At 42.4% G+C, this 18,553-nt stretch overlaps 1 protein-coding gene across 1 annotated transcript in view; it reads left to right on the forward strand.

Annotated features, from left to right (window-relative positions):
* LOC111971430 (discs large homolog 1-like protein) overlaps positions 1-17,609 on the forward strand; it is a 216,117-nt gene extending 198,508 nt beyond the window's left edge. Inside the window, exons 13-20 of the mRNA XM_070446257.1 lie at positions 347-404; positions 5,361-5,382; positions 7,413-7,463; positions 10,846-10,947; positions 11,292-11,464; positions 11,542-11,651; positions 11,806-11,897; positions 14,326-17,609. Of these exons, the coding sequence (XP_070302358.1) occupies positions 347-404; positions 5,361-5,382; positions 7,413-7,463; positions 10,846-10,947; positions 11,292-11,464; positions 11,542-11,651; positions 11,806-11,897; positions 14,326-14,432 (715 nt within the window). The 3' untranslated portion in view covers positions 14,433-17,609. The remainder of the gene's footprint in view (positions 1-346; positions 405-5,360; positions 5,383-7,412; positions 7,464-10,845; positions 10,948-11,291; positions 11,465-11,541; positions 11,652-11,805; positions 11,898-14,325) is intronic.
* The last annotated feature ends 944 nt before the right edge of the window (positions 17,610-18,553 follow it).

Here is an 18,553-nt window from a genome sequence, read left to right on the forward strand (position 1 = left end):
GACTTAATTACTGGTAGATAAAGTATTTTCAGGTGCTGTGTTGTAATGTTGCATCCAAGGCTGACTTAGAGGGAAATAAAAAGGTTTCCCTCAAGGCAACTCTTTTTATTCTTCTGATTACTGAATCACCCCTTTCCTCTCTACTCATCAATCTCAGCAGGGTACTGTGGAAGTTACTATAGAGATGGAACCGGGATTTGAGTCTTCACACACACGCAATATCCCGGCAAAAAAAATAGCCGGCTTGTTTCAAGGCACGATTATGTAAAATGTTTCATCAGTGACCCATGGGTGTAGCCCTCACTCCCTCGCTTCTCAGCCACTCTCTCTCTCTTCTCTCCTGCAGGGTAGACAGAGCGCGGTTAAAGACTGTCAAATTCAATGCCAGGTCTCAAGACAAAGGGGTGAGTTGATCTCTGTTACATTATCAGTGTTGTTTTTGAAATATTGCTTACAATGTAGCAGACGGGTGGCCGGGCTGGCCCACAAGTGACGAAAGTGTGAAGTAACACAAACTTAGACCAAGATGGACCTTTCTCCAAGGAAACAACCCAGGACTTTTATTCAGGAAATGAAACAGAATGCGCCACAGCGCTGGGTAACAATAAAACCAAACCAAAAACCTAGCTCCTCTTTGAGCCAGGTTAAACAGCCACCACCCAACCTCCAAGCTAATGATATTCAGGTGTGTGTAATTAAGCTCTTACCCTTCAGGGCCAACCTCTATCCTGGCAAGCAGATGTAGCCAACGAGCAGGAATATACCGGCCATCACACACCCCCACTCTCACTCCCTCACAACAATAACACACTCTTCAAGATAGTTAGGTTTGGAAACAAAAATTAAGTTAGTTTAAGGTTTGTTCAAATCCATAAACACTTCAGTAAACATGGTCCTAAAACTAAATCTCGCATCATTACAACCTTCATCCCATCTAATATTATCCCAGGTGTTGTTCAGAGCAGCATAATGATATCTCCATTCCTTCCCTATATAGAGCTAATGAATGTGTTACCTGCTCAGAAACCATAGTCTAGTCACAGTTCGGTGCACAATCACTATCATCAGAAAGAACACTGACCTCTCAAAACTGAGCATGCAAGTATTCTTATGACTTAATTTTTTATGTTTTTAATATGGGCAGAGTACTAAACTTGAGAGACACACAGATTTCAAGTCAGCGTTCTACACATAATTATATTGTTGAAGCTATTATTTTCTATCCATATAACCTAAATGAATGTATTAATATCTGACTGTCTGAGGCTGTCTGTCTACCGTGATCACTGTCCAGTTCTCCTAGCCACAACACTTTTGTTATATTTCCCACCTGAATCAGTGAATCTCCCATAGGAAAACTGTGCTGCGTTGAAACAGTGGTGGGTTCCAGCACAAATTCTATATAGATCTAATCGGTGCCCAAATTCACAAAGCGTCTCAGAGTAGAATTGCTCATCAAGGATCAGATGTTTTCTCCTATTCATCGTGATCTAAAAAGCAAAACTGATCATAGATCAGCACTCCTACTCTGATTGCTCTAAATTCAGGTGGTGCAAGTGTCAAACGCCGGTCAATTGCACTTTCGCCATGTAAAAACTTGGGCYCTGGCATTTTCCACCCATTGCGCCAGGTTCGGCAATTTGTCTGTCAAATATCAGCTCGCTTGCGCTGAGGTGGGAGGGGAGGAAATGTTTGCCCATAACCTCACCTCCACCATGGGGCACTCTGTTCACAATGTTGACATCAACAACCGCTCGCGCACACAACGCCATATGTCTGCCATCTGCCCGGTACATTTGAAAACGGGATTCATCTGTGAAATGCACACTTCTCCAGCGTGCCGGTGGTCATCGAAGGTGAGCATTTGCCCACTGAAGTCGGTTCCGATGCCGAACTGCAGTCAGGTCAAGACCCTAATGAGGACAACGAGCTTGCAGATGAGCTTACCTGAGACGGTTTCTAACAGTTTGTGCAGAAATTCTTCGGTTGTGCAAACTGTTTCATCAGTTGTCCGGGTGGCTGGTCTCAAACCAATCTGCAGGTGAAGAAGCCGGATGTGGCGGTCCTGGGCTGGCATGGTTATACTTGGTCTGCGGTTGTGAGGCCGGTTGGACGTACTGCCAAATTCTCTAAAATGACGTTGGAGGCGGCTTATGGTAGAGAAATGAACATTCAGTTCTCTGGCAACAGCTCTGGTTGACATTCCTGCAGTCAGCATGCCAATTGTATGCTCCCTCAACTTTATACATTTGTGGCATTGTGTTGTGTGACAAAACTGCACATTTTAGTGGCCTTTTATTGTCCCCATCACAAGGTGCACCTGTGTAATGATCATGTCGTTTAATTAGCTTCTTGATATGCCACACCTGTCAGGTGGATGGATTATCTTGGCAAAGTAGAAATGATCACTAACAGGGATTTAACAAAATTTGTTCTCCAAATTTGAGAGAAATACACTTTGTGTGTATGAAACATTTCTGGGATCTTTTATTTCAGTTAATGAAACTTTACTTTTACATGTTGCGTTTATATTTTTGTTCAGTGTACATCACTAATGTTTTATTAAAATATCACCTGCTGAAAAACCATCAAGACATTCCCCCTTGTTTATATTAGACATTATTTTTGTCCAGCTTCTGTGACCAGTTTGGACACATTATGTGCAATGCCCATTGCATGAAAGGTGTAATTGACTGTAGGAAGCCTGTTTAGCAACATTAACTTTGTTTAACAACATCATTTTGTCAAATACATCTTCCACTTTCCTCTGTTGGACCCAACTGTCAAATCGTGAGAATTCCGATCACTGTCTGTGGTGCTGAACAATGTTACTTCTAAGCTGATGGTGCCGCAGTAGTCCCGAGACTGTCCCGGGACAACCGCACAGAACAAATATTAGCCACGGAGAGACTCCACTTTCAAATATTTTCCCTTTTAACACTGTCAACGTTTCCCTTTCTGTGGCAATTGTGATCGAATCAACGCAATATTAGCCGCTTTATATGCAACACACTGAAACAAAACCAACTATGCAAGACTTAGTATGCCAAACTATGCAAGATTTTATGCAACAGAATCGGAGTAGGGTTCTGTTGCATTGACACACAGGACTCAGCCCGTACTCTACACAGACCTGTGCAGCACAACTAATCAGAGCTGCAGTAGGCCTATGTGCAACTAGACCATTGCTATATATGGATCTGTGTCCTTTTACTTTGAACTGGACTGTTAACAGCATTTMTTTTAATGGTAGGCCTACTGTCAAACCCTGACCTTAGAGATCCTTTTTATGTCTCTATTTTGGTTTGGTCAGGGTGTGAGTTGGGGTGGGTATTCTATGTTCTATGATTTGTATTTCTATGTTTTGGCCGGGTAGGGTTCTCAATCAGGGACGGCTGTCTATCGTTGTCTCTGATTGAGAACCATATGTCTTGGGGGTATGATCTTTGATCTTTGTAGCTAGCTAAGTAAACAATGAATCCCAACACATGATGTAACGTTAGTTAGCGAGCCAGCCAGCTAGCATTAACTAGCTAACAGTACACTTTAACTTGAAATGAAAATATTTTGTCAAAATTAGAGGAGTCTTCTGTAAGACGTGTAGCTAGCTAAACAATGGACCATAATCACAATTTATGACGTTACTACCCTGCATGAATCTGCAGGTAGCTAACCAACCAGGTTCTATGGCTATAACTAGTCAAGCAAATGTGTTTGAGATACGAAGAATAAGATCATACACATAACGTTAGCAAGCGACCAAGCCAGCTAATGTTAGCTAGCTAACAGTACATTTGAAATGAAACCACTTTCTGTCAAAATTAGAAACATGTAATAACTGAAAGTAGCTAGCTAGACTATCTTACCAGTATACATCATGGTTGGATACGTCTCCTGTCTGATGCCATACATGGTTGCCCTTAGTTTGACGATGTACTCCAGACTGMTTTTTTCTCCATCTCCTTAGCTATTGTTAGGTTCTTATTTTTCAGAGTAAATGACTCACGGACACTAGAGAAGCTTTAACCAAGTTTAATCATCCCCAAATGGTTCTGTACAGCTGTGATCAGACAGTAAAAGATTTCAGACTTCACAGTTTATATGTATCCTACTTAAGACACTCCCCTTTCTCTCCAATCCTTACATTTTATGGCTCTACAGGAAGCTAATAAAGAGGGTAACAGGATTCCAAACAATTATTACTCTGTCCTCACCTCCTGACCTCAACCCCTCTTTCATCTAATACACAGATGTCCATCTGTCTCCCCTGTATCAACACATCGCTCTCCTCTCCTCCATCAAACACATTCCAAAGCCTTCTTCTTACTTCTGAGACCCATTAACTTCTAACATAGTCTCTTTCATTTCCTATCATTCATTTAATATCTCAATGTTCAAAGTTTAGCCGATTCCAACACTATCATACTCGAATTCCACAGATTTTTCAAAACTCAGTCCTCCAGAAATTGGAGAGCATACACAAAAGCTAGCTAACAGTACACTTTAATTTGGTTCATGCAGTTTTACTACACGCTACATTTTCTTAAAAGCCACATTCAACACGATTACCTAGACATACTGACCAGCTCAATAGACAGACCAATCCAAACTCATCTCTCGGCATGTCCAGCCCACTCATTATCTCAGCCCATCATGGCTAGCGGGAAGGTTGTTCACTTTTTCTGTGGCTTAACCAACAAGGCTCGTAATTTAACAATTTTATTTGTATTTACAGATGGCATACAAGTTTGATATTAAGGCACATGAAAGTTCACATGTTCGAGAAGGCATTTCTGCCCCAAAAAAACACATTTTGATTTTAAAATGTAAAAAAAATTGCGTTCAAACGGCTCTCCTGTGAAGTTGTGTCATACGCCTAGTTTCCTGAATCAGGTTACAAATGCATCCAACAAGTTTGTAGAGTCACAAGCTTGATGTAGTCATTGCGTGCTAGAAATATGGGACCAAATACTAAACTTTTGACTACTTTATTTATAAGAATCTTTAGGGGTGTCATATCACCCCACTCCTCTGCACACTCCACTGGCTTCCAGTCGGAGCAGCAAGGGAAACTACACCTTACCTTCAAGCTTTGCTCAAAGCCTACATCCCTACCTGAGCACTCCGTTCTGCCACCTCTGGTCTCTTGGCCTTACCACCCCTACGGGAGGTCTATGGACTGAGCCTGCGTCTCCAGTAGCTTTGCTCATTGGTTTATCAGTTGGTTAGTTTGACCATTTGGCTTCAGTGCAGCGCTGCGATTGTGCATGACGGTTGAACAGCGTGATGTGTTCCAGTAATGAATATCTCTCTTGTGGTTGTGTCTCCTGTTGCTTTGCTCTCTGACGGCTACTTCACAGGTCCCTGACGACAAAGCACTGAGTAAGTCACAAGGATTTCACGGTCACACAACCATCTGAAGCTCATCCATGGCTCCCACAGTCATTTAATATTGTAATTTAAGCCTTAGCTATGACATCCAATGCATTGTCATCAAAATCTCTCTCTGTCATCCAGCCTCTATTGACAATCGGCTTAGTTTGATTACATAAAAACATATATATACAAAACAGTGTGCTTTATTTCTATTCCGTTCAAAGCCCAAACAGTACCTCTAAACATGCATTGCATCTATGTAACACTACCCAACACTCATATTTCTAACAGATCATCTTGACATCAGCCTCTGTACACTGATCAGCATTTACACTGTGGTTAGCATTACATTATGACCAGCACACTGAGTCAGTGTGATGTCACTAAATCAATGGTGACTCGTCGGTGGGTATTGTACTGCAGATCATGTATGCTGCTTTTGCATTGTTACAGCAGGCTCCTCAACACTATTGGTATTTGTTTCCCCTTACTCAGCATAGATAGGCCAGTTTAGAGACACATAGTCTGTAGAATAATGTACTGTAGGGGACATAATAGACAGTCCTGACTCCTGTGTAGTCCAGAAGACTTAACTCTGATGATCCAAAGTTTAAATCTTAAAACGAATAGAAATTTAAAAAAGAATATTAAAATAACAAAACTACAATGATGTGTGTTTGTTACAGAGGTGTCAGAATCACCTTTTTATTGGGGACCTTTTCTGTTGAAAATATCCCTATTCTACCCCCTTGGCTGTGCTAAGACCCTTCATGAGTGCTGAATGTTGTGAGAGTATGGTTTCAACCGTAACTTAAAACATGTATTTTTAGTTCACCGTTATTTCTTCCGGTATAATCTTTTACAAGAGACCTGGTCCAAAATGGCCACAGTGTTGGACAGAAAAACACACATTAACATGGTGGATAAAGCTCTATGACCTTGACATGGCCATGACATGCACCTCGATGTGATTCGATAGGATGACCTGCTGTGATCAAATTCTAGGATGAAAGAGGAAGGTCTCACAGATATACCGTCACGCTGCCCTTCACAAAACCTAACTTGAGAGGGTATCGTTTTTAGAAAGTACAATATTCACACCTCCATCTCCAAAACGTTCCTAGCACTGCCCTCTCCTGGTGATCCTGTGTGTCTTCATGTTGTGACCTTGTATTACATTACCCACTCCCACTGATTGAGTTATCTGTATCTACATGTTTCTGTGATGCTGACATTCCCTTTGTTATACTTTCAGAGCATGTAACCTCTAATGCCAGCGATAGTGAAAGTAATTACTGTATGTCCTGGTGTCCCCCTCAATCCCTACCTCCGTCGACGGGCTGCCTGTGTTCTTTCATTTGTTTTGCATGTCTCCATCTTCTCTTTTATGATCTATTCTGTTTGTTTGGTCTGAGCAGCATACTCCGAGGATCACACACGTTAGAGTCCCCAAGCTACTTCAGGGATGCATGTTGAAATAGCAGTCGTATTAGGACAGTGGTTCTCAATAAGACTCATGAGACCACAGGCTTACTGGTAAAATTCCCGTGCAGGGTTCTTCAGGGGTACTCTGGACAGAGCTACTGTAAATGTATTTGGTGGTACAGTAACCAAAAAAGGTTGAGAACCACTGTATTAGGACAGTCACTGGATTGATATGAAAACAATGTAGAGCTTTACCAGTGTATTTGTGTGAGAGGAACAGAGTCTCCTGTTGTGACTATACAGTGTTCTGCTTTCTTTACTGCAATTAAATACTTTTTAAGATAAGCAAAACTGCTCATACATATTCACAAGCTTCGTGGCATGCATGCACATTAGCTACTCTTTTAATGTTCTGTACAGATGGAGCGAAGGGGGTCATTATGTTAACTCCATTTTGATGTGCACACTTATAACAAGGGACAAGGAGAATACTGACCCACACACACACACAGCATGCCAACAGCTGGTCTGACTCCTAACCATAATCACAGTATCTACTGCATCGCCACTATCTGTCTAAACATGGCCGCCTGTTCTGTCCGTCCTATCAGGTGGCCAGGAGGAGTACGTCCTGTCCTACGAGCAAGTCACACAGCAGGAAGGTAAGACACAGCTTACATGATCATCTCTGTCACACATCATCTGACAGCAGCAGTATCACAGGATAGCTCAGCTCTCACTGCCCCATTAGAGTTAGTTATCTCACTTGGTTATGGTGTCTTAGTTAGTTACAGTAACGATGATAACAAACCATCTTAGAATTAGTTACAGTGGCTTGCGAAAGTATTCACCCCCTTGGCATTTGTCCTATTTTGTTGCCTTACAACCTGGAATTAAAATAGATTTTTGGGGGATTTGTATGATTTGATTTACACAACATGAATACCACATTGAAGATGCAAAATATTTTTGGGGTGAAACAAACAAGAAATAAGACAAAAAAACTGAACTTGAGCGTGCATAACTATTCACCCCCCCCAATGCCAATACTTTGTAGAGCCATGTTTTGCAGCAATTACAGCTGCAAGTCTCTTGGGGTATGTCTCTGAGCTTGGCACATCTAGCCACTGGGATTTTTGCCCATTCTTCAASGCAAAAGTGCTCCAGCTCCTTCAAGTTGGATGGGTTCCGCTGGTGTACAGCAATCTTTAAGTCACAACACAGATTCTCAATTGGATTTAGGTCTGAGATTTGACTAAGCCATTCCAAGACATTTAAATGTTTACCCTTAAACCACTCAAGTTTTGCTTTAGCAGTATGCTTAGGGTCATTGTCCTGCTGGAAGGTGAACCTCCAGAGATTTGAGACTGGGACGGTGGACTGAAACAGGTTTCCTTCAAGAATTTCCCTGTATTTAGCGCCATCCATCTTTCCTTCAATTCTGACTAGTTTCCCAGTCCCTGTCGATGGAAAAACATCCCCACAGCATGATGCTGCCACCACCATGCTTCACTGGGYAWGGTATTCTCGGGTTTGTGCCAGACATAGCGTTTTCCTTGATGGCCAAAAAGCTAACTTTTTGTCACCTGACCAGAGTACCTTCCATATGTTTGGGGACTCTACAACATGCCGTTTGGCGAACACCAAACGTGTTTGCTTAATTTTTTTCTTTAAGCAATGGCTTTTTTCTGACCACTCTTCCGTAAAGCCCAGCTGTGGAGTGTAAGGCTTAAAGTGGTCCTATGGACAGATACTCCAATCTCCGCTGTGGAGCTTTGCAGCTCCTTCAGGGTTATCTTTGGTCGCATTTTTGCCTCTCTGACTAATGCCCTCCTTGCCTGGTCTGAGTTTGGTGGGTGGCCCTCTCTTGTCAGATTTGTTGTGGTGCCATATTATTTAAAACATTTAAATAATGGATTTAATGGTGCTCCGTGTGATGTTCAAAGTTTCAGCAATTTTTTTTATAACCCAACCCTGATCTGTACTTCTCCACAACTTTGTCCCTTACCTGTTTGGTGAGCTCCTTGGTATTCATAGTGTCGCTTGCTTGGTGGTGTTCCAGACTATGGGGCCTTTCAGAATGTGTGTGTACAGTTGAAGTCGGAAGTTTACATACACTTAGGTTGGAGTCATTAAAACTCATTTTTCAACCACTCCACAAAATTATTGTTAACAAATTATAGTTTTGGCAAGTCGGTTAGGACATCTTTGTGCAGTAATTTTTCCAACAACTGTTTACAGACTGATTATTTCATTTAGTTCACTGTTTCACAATTCCAGTGGGTCAGAAGTTTACATACACTAAGTTGACTGTGCCTTTAAACAGCTTGGAAAATTCCAGAAAATGATGTCATGGCTTTAGAAGCTTCTGATAGGCTAATTGATACCATTTGAGTCAATTGGAGGTGTACATGTGGATGTATTTCAAGTTCTACCTTCCAGCTCAGTGCCTCTTTGCTTGAAATCATGGGATAATCAAAAGAAATCAGCCAAGACCTCAGAAAAAACATTTGTAGAAGTCTGGTTCATCCTTGGGAGCAATTTCCAAACACCTGAAGGTATCACGTTCATCTGTACAAACAATAGTACGCAAGTATAAACACCATGGGACCACGCAGCCGTCATGCCGCTCAGGAAGGAGACGCTTTCTGTCTCCTAGAGATTAACGTTCTTTGGTGCCAAAAGTGCAAATCAATCCCAGAACAACAGTAAAGGACCTTGTGAAGATGCTGGAGGAAACGGGTACAAAAGTTTCTATATCCACAATAAAACGAGTCGTATATCGACATAACCTGAAAGGCAGCACAGTAAGGAAGAAGCCACTGCTCCAAAACTGCCATAAAAAAGCCAGACTATGGCTTGCAACTGCACATGGGAACAAAGATTGTAGTTTTTGGAGAAATGTCCTCTGYTCTGATGAAACAAAAATAGAACTGTTTGGCCATAATGACCATTGTTATGTTTGAAGAAAAAAGGAGGAGGCTTGCAAGCCGAAGAACATCATCCCAACCGTGACGCACGGGGTGGCAGCATCATGTTGTGGGGGGGTGCTTTGCTGCAGGAGGGACTGGTGCACTTCACAAAATAAATTGCATCATGAGGCAGGAAAATTTATTGGATATATTGAAGCAACATCTCAAGACATCAGTCAGCAAGTTAAAGCTTGGTRSSAAATGGGTCTTCCAAATAGACAATGACCCCAAGCATACTTCCAAAGTTGTGGCAAAATGGCTCAAGGACAACAGTCAAGGTATAGGAGTGGCCATCACAAATCCCTGACCTCAAATCCTATAGAAAATMTGTGGGCAGAACTGAAGAAGCGTGTGCGAGCAAGGAGGCCTACAAACCTGACTCAGTTACACCAGACCTGTGAGGAGGAATGGGCCAAAATTCACCCAACTTATTGTGGGAAGCTTGTGGAAGGCTACCTGAAACGTTTGACCCAAGTTAAACAATTTTAAGGCAATGTTACCAAATACTAATTGAGTGCATGTAAACTTCTGACCAACTGGGAATGTGAATAAAGAAATAAAAGCTGAAATAAATAATTCTCAACTATTACTCTGACATTTCACATTCTTAAAATAAAGTGGTGATCCTAACTGACCTAAGACAGGGAATTTTTACTAGGATTAAATGTCAGGAATTGTGAAACTGAGTTTAAATGTATTTGACTAAGGTGTATGTAAACTTCCGACTTCAACTCTATACTGAGCTCATSTGACAATTAGATTGCACACAGATGTGGACTTTATTTAACTAGTTATGTGACTTCTGAAGGTAACTGGTTGCACCAGATCTTATTTAGGGGGTTCATAGCAAAGGGGGTGAATGCATATGCACCTACCACTTTTAATGTAATTTTTTTTTGCACTTTTGAAACAAGTGATTTTTTTCACTTCACCAATTTGGACTATTTTGTGTATGTCCATTACATGAAATCCAAATAAAAATATATTTAAATTAGATTGTTATGCAAGGGGGTGAATACTTTTGCTTATACAAGGGCAGTATTGATACAGTAGATCCTTCTTGTCTGTCTAGTGAACTACACACGGCCCGTCATCATCCTGGGGCCAATGAAGGACCGTATCAACGATGACCTCATCTCAGAGTTCCCTGACAAATTTGGGTCCTGTGTCCCACGTGAGAACCAACATTTTTGTTACATACACAATTTTATGTTTTTATTTACATTTTAGTCATTTATCAGACGCTCGTATCCAGAGCAGGTTACAGGAGCAATTAAGGTTAAGTACCTTGCTCAAGAGCATATCGACAGATTTTTCACCTAGTCGGCTCAGAGTTACGAACCAGCAACCTTTCGATTACTGGCCCAACATTCTTAGCCTAGTTGTTATCTGCCACCTTATGTTGACGCTTGTCTTGTACCTGAAGGTGTGATAACGAGTTTGCAAGAGTTGTCGATAATTAAATGCATCAAACAAATATAACTACATTTCTATGAAACGGTCTGTTTGGTTTTCCAGACACAACCAGACTAAAACGGGATTACGAGGTTGATGCCAGAGACTACCATTTTGTGGTGTCCAGGGAGCAGATGGAGAAAGACATCCAGGATCACAAGTTCATCGAGGCAGGCCAGTACAACCACCATCTGTATGGAACCAGCGTCCAGTCTGTACGGGATGTCGCTGAGAAGGTGAGTAGAGGAGGATGTGTCAGCATATGGCTGTTGTGATGTGTTGAGTTGTCTTATCTATCGCTCTTTATGTCCAGGGGAAGCATTGCATCCTGGATGTTTCAGGCAACGCCATCAAACGACTACAGTCGACCATGCTCTACCCCATCGCTATTTTCGTCAAGCCCAAGTCTGTGGAGAATATCCTGTAAGTTGTTTTGATTCAACATTTTCTTTTTCATATTAGAGGCCAAAGCAATGGCAATTAAGAGTTCAGACTGTTTTTATTCAGTCACCTATTAGCTGTACATAGGGCAATGTCTGAGTCATTCTTTCTTTCTCGCGCTCTCTCCTCCCTATAGAGAGGTAAATAAGAGGCTAACAGAGGACCAGGGGAGGAAGATGTTTGACAGAGCCATAAAACTGGATCAGGAGTTCACTGAGCACTTCACTGGTGAGTCCAGCCCCCCACACCAGTCCATTCTCAACCTGCTTCATACACTACATCTATTTCTGCACTTAGCATGATAAGTGTCTGTAGCAGATCCCTGAATTAAATAATGGGCAAAATATGGGAAAGCCTGTCCTTGCTATAATACACTGCTCAAAAAAATAAAGGGAACACTTAAACAACACAATGTAACTCCAAGTCAATCAACACTTCTGTGAAATCAAACTGTCCACTTAGGAAGCAACACTGATTGACAATACATTTCACATGCTGTTGTGCAAATGGAATAGACAAAGGTGGAAATTATAGGCAATTAGCAAGACACCCCCAATAAAGGAGTGGTTCTGCAGGTGGTGACCACAGACCACTTCTCAGTTCCTATGCTTCCTGGCTGATGTTTTGGTCACTTTTGAATGCTGGCGGTGCTTTCACTCTAGTGGTAGCATGAGACGGAGTCTACAACCCACACAAGTGGCTCAGGTAGTGCAGCTCATCCAGGATGGCACATCAGTGCGAGCTGTGGCAAGAAGGTTTGCTGTGTCTGTCAGCGTAGTGTCCAGAGCATGGAGGCGCTACCAGGAGACAGGCCAGTACATCAGGAGACGTGGAGGAGGCCGTAGGAGGGCAACAACCAGCAGCAGGACCGCTACCTCCGCCTTTGTGCAAGGAGGAGCACTGCCAGAGCCCTGCAAAATGACCTCCAGCAGGCCACAAATGTGCATGTGTCAGCATATGGTCTCACAAGGGTCTGAGGATCTCATCTCGGTACCTAATGGCAGTCAGGCTACCTCTGGTGAGCACATGGAGGGTTGTGCGGCCCACAAAGAAATGCACCCCACACCATGACGACCCACCGCAAACCGGTCATGCTGGAGGATGTTGCAGGCAGCAGAACGTTCTCCACGGCGTCTCCAGACTCTGTCACGTCTGTCAAATGTGCTCATGTGCTCAGTGTGAACCTGCTTTCATCTGTGAGGAGCACAGGGCGCCAGTGGCGAATTTGCCATCTTGGTGTTCTCTGGCAAATGCCAAACGTCCTGCATGGTGTTGGGCTGTAAGCACAACCCCCACCTGTGGACGTCGGGCCCTCATACAATCCTCATGGAGTCTGTTTCTGACCGTTTGAGCAGACACATGCACATTTGTGGCCTGCTGGAGGTCATTTTGCAGGGCTCTGGCAGTGCTCCTCCTTGCACAAAGGCGGAGGTAGCGGTCCTGCTGCTGGGTTGTTGCCCTCCTCAGCCTCCTCCACGTCTCCTGATATACTGGCCTGTCTCCTGATAGCGCCTCCATGCTCTGGACACTACGCTGACAGACACAGCAAACCTTCTTGCCACAGCTCGCATTGATGTGCCATCCTGGATGAGCTGCACTACCTGAGCCACTTGTGTGGGTTGTAGACTCCGTCTCATGCTACCACTAGAGTGAAAGCACCGCCAGCATTCAAAAGTGACCAAACATCAGCCAGGAAGCATAGGACTGAGAAGTGGTCTGTGGTCACTCACCTGGCAGAGATCCACTCCTTTATTGGGGGTGTCTTGCTAATTGCCTATAATTTCCACCTTTTGTCTATTCCATTTGCACAACAGCATGTGAAATTTATTGTCAATCAGTGTTGCTTCCTAAGTGGACAGTGATTTCACAGAAGTGTGATTGACTTGGAGTTACATTGTGTTGTTTAAGTGTTCCCTTTATTTTTTTGAGCAGTATATATACTGAGTATACAAAACATTAAGATCACCTCTTTCCATGATCGACTGATCCGAAGAAGCTGTGATCCCTTATTGATGTCACTTGTTAAATCCACTTCAATCAGTGTAAATGAAGGCGACAGGTTAAAGAAGGATTTTTAAGCATTGAGACATGGATTGTTTATGTGTGCCATTCAGATGGTGAATGGATACGACAAAATATTTAAGTGCCCTTGAACGGGATATGGTAGTAGGTGCCAGGCGCACCGGTTTGTGTCAAGAACTGCAACACTGATGGGTTTTTTACGCTCCGCCGTTTCCCGTGTGTATCAAAGGTCTGTCACCCAAAGGACATCCAGCCAACTTGACACAACTGTGGGAAGCATTGGAGTCAAAATCGGACAGCATTCCTGTGGAACGCTTTCAACACTGTAGAGTTCATGCCCCGTGAATTTAATTTGTTCTTAAGGCATAATGGGATGGTGCAACTCAATATTAGGAAGTTGTTCCTAATGTTTTGTGTACTCGTTGTATGCATTTAGTATCTTTGAGATGTAGTAAGTAGCCTTGCTCGAGCCTTGGCTTGTGTGAGACGGAACGGCTCATAGGATCAGGAGCCTATATCCTGTTTCTGTAGCATGAGGCAGCTTAATCTACAAGTACACTTCCTAGTCGGGACGCTAGTCTATTACTGCGATGTAGGGATGTGTTTAATGTATATCCCCTCTGTGTCGCTGCAGCTATAGTCCAGGGGGACTCTCTGGAGGAGACTTATAACACGGTGAAGAGGATCATCGAGGAGCAGTCAGGACCCTTCATCTGGGTGCCTGTCAAGGAGAAGTTGTGAAAGGAGGACAGAAGATATTACCCTTATTTTCTTTAAGTGGTCTTCATGTCTTCTCTGATTTTACGTATTTTTATTTTTACCAACCTGGCCTGCTGTGATCGCTGGCCCTCTTGCCCGGAGCTTAGCACCCCCCTCCTACACATACATGCGTATATATATATATACACATACACACACACACACACACACACACGTCTCCATCTTTCTCTCACACACACACACCGCCCTGCTCCCCTCTGTCACACTGGCTAGAGAGCTGATCACGCGTTGGAGTTGAAGATCTATCTTTCTCTCTCTCACACACACACACAAAATGATTTAATGCTGTCTCTTCCTCTCACACACAAACATACACTCTCTGGGGTTTTATTGGGCTGTCTCTGACATGGGTTTGGACCTTGTCTCTGGATGTTTTTCTTGCTTATGGGGAGATTTTTTTATGTTGGTACAATTCCTTAATGTTTAAGGAACATGATTTAGATGCAATATTAATTATATATATTTTTTCCCCCTTTTGTCATGTATAGGTTCATCAAAGGAAATGACATGAGGCAAAACTTAGCATGTTATAGCTTTAAAGAGCATGTCTCGGACAATTTTGATTATTTTCTTGTCACGTTTTTGTTCTTTGTTTCTCATTTAGACTTGTATCTGAACTGCAATACTCATAGCCATTATTTTCACATGTTGTATATCCATACACACCAACTGCGTCTCTGCTCATCTGAAGCAGCCATACATACCTGTTTTAGTCTTTTCGAACCGCAGAGGTAACTAGGTGAGTAGTTTTCTATCATTAGCCGCCTTCGTTCACTACGATCCATGATGGTTTTAATCTATTCATGTCACTAAGCTTTTGGGGGGTCTACTTCCCGAACAGAAATGGAGTGAATGAATGAATGGCTGTTTTTGAACTGACTCCAGGTGTCCATGTATTAATTTTAGAAGCAAAACACTGATGCAAAATAATGAATTGTACACTGAGATTTTAACTGATATTTAACCTTCAGTCTACTGCCTATTTTGTTATAATAAAATGTCTATATTGAGCTTTACTTAAACTCTTACAGATATGGGGATTTATTTTATTTGTTGTTGAAGGTACAGTTTATGAATATTAATATATACAGTACCAGTCAAAAGTTTGGACACCTACTCAATCCATGTTTTTTCTTTATTTTTACTATTTTCTACATTGTAGAATAATAGTGAAGGCATCAAAACAATGAAGTAACACATGGAATCATGCAGTAACCTAAAGTGTTAAACAAATCAAAATGTATTTGAGATTCTTCAAAGTAGCCACCCTTTGCCGTGATGACAGCTTTGCACACTCTTGACATTCTCTCAACCAGCTTCATGAGGTAGTTACCTGGAATGCATTTCAATTAACAGGTGTGCCTTAAGTTAATTTGTTGAATTTCTTTCCTCAATGCGTTTGAGTCAATCAGTTGTGTTGTGACAAGGTAGGGGTGGTATACAGAAGATAGCCTTATTTGGTAAAAGACTGAGTCCATATTATGGCAAGAACAACTGAAAGAAGCAAAGAGAAACGACAGTCCATTACTTTGAGGCATGAAGGTCAGTCAATCTGGAAAATTTCAAGAACTTTTCTTCAAGCGCAGTCACAACCATCACGCGCTATGCTGAAATTGGCTCTCATGAGGACCGCCACAGGAATGGAATACCCAGAGTTACCTCTGCTACAGAGAATAAATTCATTAGAGTTACCAGCCTCAGATTACAGCCCAAAGATTACAGCCCAAATAAATGCTTCAGAGTATCCGACACATCTCAACATCAACTGTTCAGATGAGATTGTGTGAATCAGGCCTTCATGTTCAAATTGCTGCAAAGAAACCACTACTAAAGGACACCAATAATAAGAAGAGACTTGCTTGGGCCAAGAAACACAAGCAATGGACATTAGACCGGTGGAAATCTATCCTTTGGTCTGATAAGTCCAAATTTGAGATTTTTTGTTCCAACCGCTGTGTCTGTGAGGCGCAGAGTAGGTGAACAGATGATCTCTGCATGTGTGGTTCCCACCGTGAAGCATGGAGGAGGTGTGGGGGTGCTTTGCTGGTGACACTGTCAATGATTTATTTAGAATTCAAGGCACACTAACCAGCATGGCTACCACAGCATTCTGCAACAATAGGCCACCCCATCTGGATTGAGTTTAGTGGGACTATAATTTGTTTTTCAAAAGGACAACGACCCAACACACCTCCAGGCTGTGCAAGGGCTATTTGACCAAGAAGTAGAGTGATGGAGTGCTGCGTCAGATGACCTGGCCTCCACAATCACCCGACCTCAACCCAATTGAGATGGTTTGGGGATGAGTTGGACCGCAGAGTGAAGGAAAAGCAGCCAACAAGTGCTCAGCATATGTGGGAACTCCTTCAAGACTGTTGGAAAAGCTTTCCAGGTGAAGCTGGTTGAGAGAATGCCAAGCATGTGCAAAGCTGTCATCAAGGCAAAGAGTGGCTACTTTGAGGAATCTCAAATATAAAATAGGAATATGGGTTGAGTTTGGCGACAGGACACATGTAAACCCTGACTCTGAACTCCAGTGACTGGCTGAGGAGTAAACTGTGTGTTGGTGAAGCACTGTAAACTAACCAATGTTGTGGCAGCTGGTTCTTTCCCCCTGTCCATTCCACTTCCCTGTGAGTTCTCTTTGTTCATGTGATGTGCATGGTTTTTAAAAGCAATAGTCTTTATTAAATAAAAAAACAAGGAAAAGAAAGACAAAAAAAGGAGCCTGTTCACCAAGGATTGTGACAAGGTCATATCTTCAAGCTCTGCACGGGGATCATCCAGACAAACACAGCAGAATTGTGTACACACACAGCAGTAGACAGTCCTGTAGTGTGTCCGTTTGAATGGAAAAGAGCTGACAACGCTCTCCAAAGCGCAATGCCTTTACATGTCCTCCGGAGGGCGCCATGCTGGAATCCTCCCTCCCGCTCCTGCTTCCACAAAGATGATTGTTTTCTATACAACTTCTTCTTCTTCATCAGTTCACCACAGCTTTCTATCTCACTTTTGGATTGGAGTCTGTAAATAATCCCCTTCCTGATTCATTCCATTTGTTATTAAGAGAACTGCCAATAAACCCTTTCTCCTACATTGCAGTGTTGTGTAACTACATTGCAGTGTTGTGTGACTACATTGCGGTGTTGTGTGACTACATTGCGGTGTGATGTGTCTCTCGCTGCCTCTTCTGATACTCTTAAGCTAATGGTGTCCTGTTTTTTAATTGAGTTAACTCTACTCAGACAAAAACACTCTTCTCAGTGTAATTTAGAGAGTTCCAGGATCCACAAAATAATTCGCATAAACCAAAAGTGACAAAAGCGATAACACTTTTTCCATGTCTACTTTGGGGCCTTTGCGGAGATAAAAAATACTTGTTATAGTATGTGCTTACTATATTCTTGGAATTCATTCATCGCAGGCATTTTATCCACTGTTTTATAATCTCCTCCTAGGGAAAATTTATAACGTTTAATCTATCTTTGTTTTGTGAGTATGTAACATGAACATGCCTGGTGTGTCTCTGTTGTTTTAAGAAATGGCTCAGTCTGCTAGTGTGATTGGCTACAAAATCTAATCAATGAGAACTTGGCACACAGACTCTCTCKGGATGTTAACGGGTTCATGTCCTAACTGTAGGTTAAGCAACATTTATTTCCTGTTATGAACAACTGAAGTGGGGCAATAAAGGAGAGGTATCTGTAAGAGGTCAAAGCTTGTGCACGGCTACTTATCTGTAAGTGGATGCAGATAAGWCAGGTAGTTGATATGTAGTACCACCGGACAGGAGGCATCTGATTATTTRATGATGTAGTCTGCTGTTGTGCTGATGTAGACTCTACATGTTTGAGTATAACATGTTTAGTCCCAACATTCAGACCAAGAGGATTATTGAACATGGCAAATAATAAAAAATATAGTGTCATCTTAAAAGGTTCAGTAACTTTTTGTTCAGCTAACTGTGCAGAACATCTGGGGTTTCTCCTTGGACCCTGAAGAGACCGCCGATCCCACTTTTGGAACACCAGCTCTGAACTGATCTCTATGGTCCCCAAAATACAGTGCCTTGCAAAAGTATT

This window comes from Salvelinus sp. IW2-2015, linkage group LG13 (assembly GCF_002910315.2).
Source record: "Salvelinus sp. IW2-2015 linkage group LG13, ASM291031v2, whole genome shotgun sequence".
NCBI classification, from domain to species: domain Eukaryota; kingdom Metazoa; phylum Chordata; class Actinopteri; order Salmoniformes; family Salmonidae; genus Salvelinus; species Salvelinus sp. IW2-2015.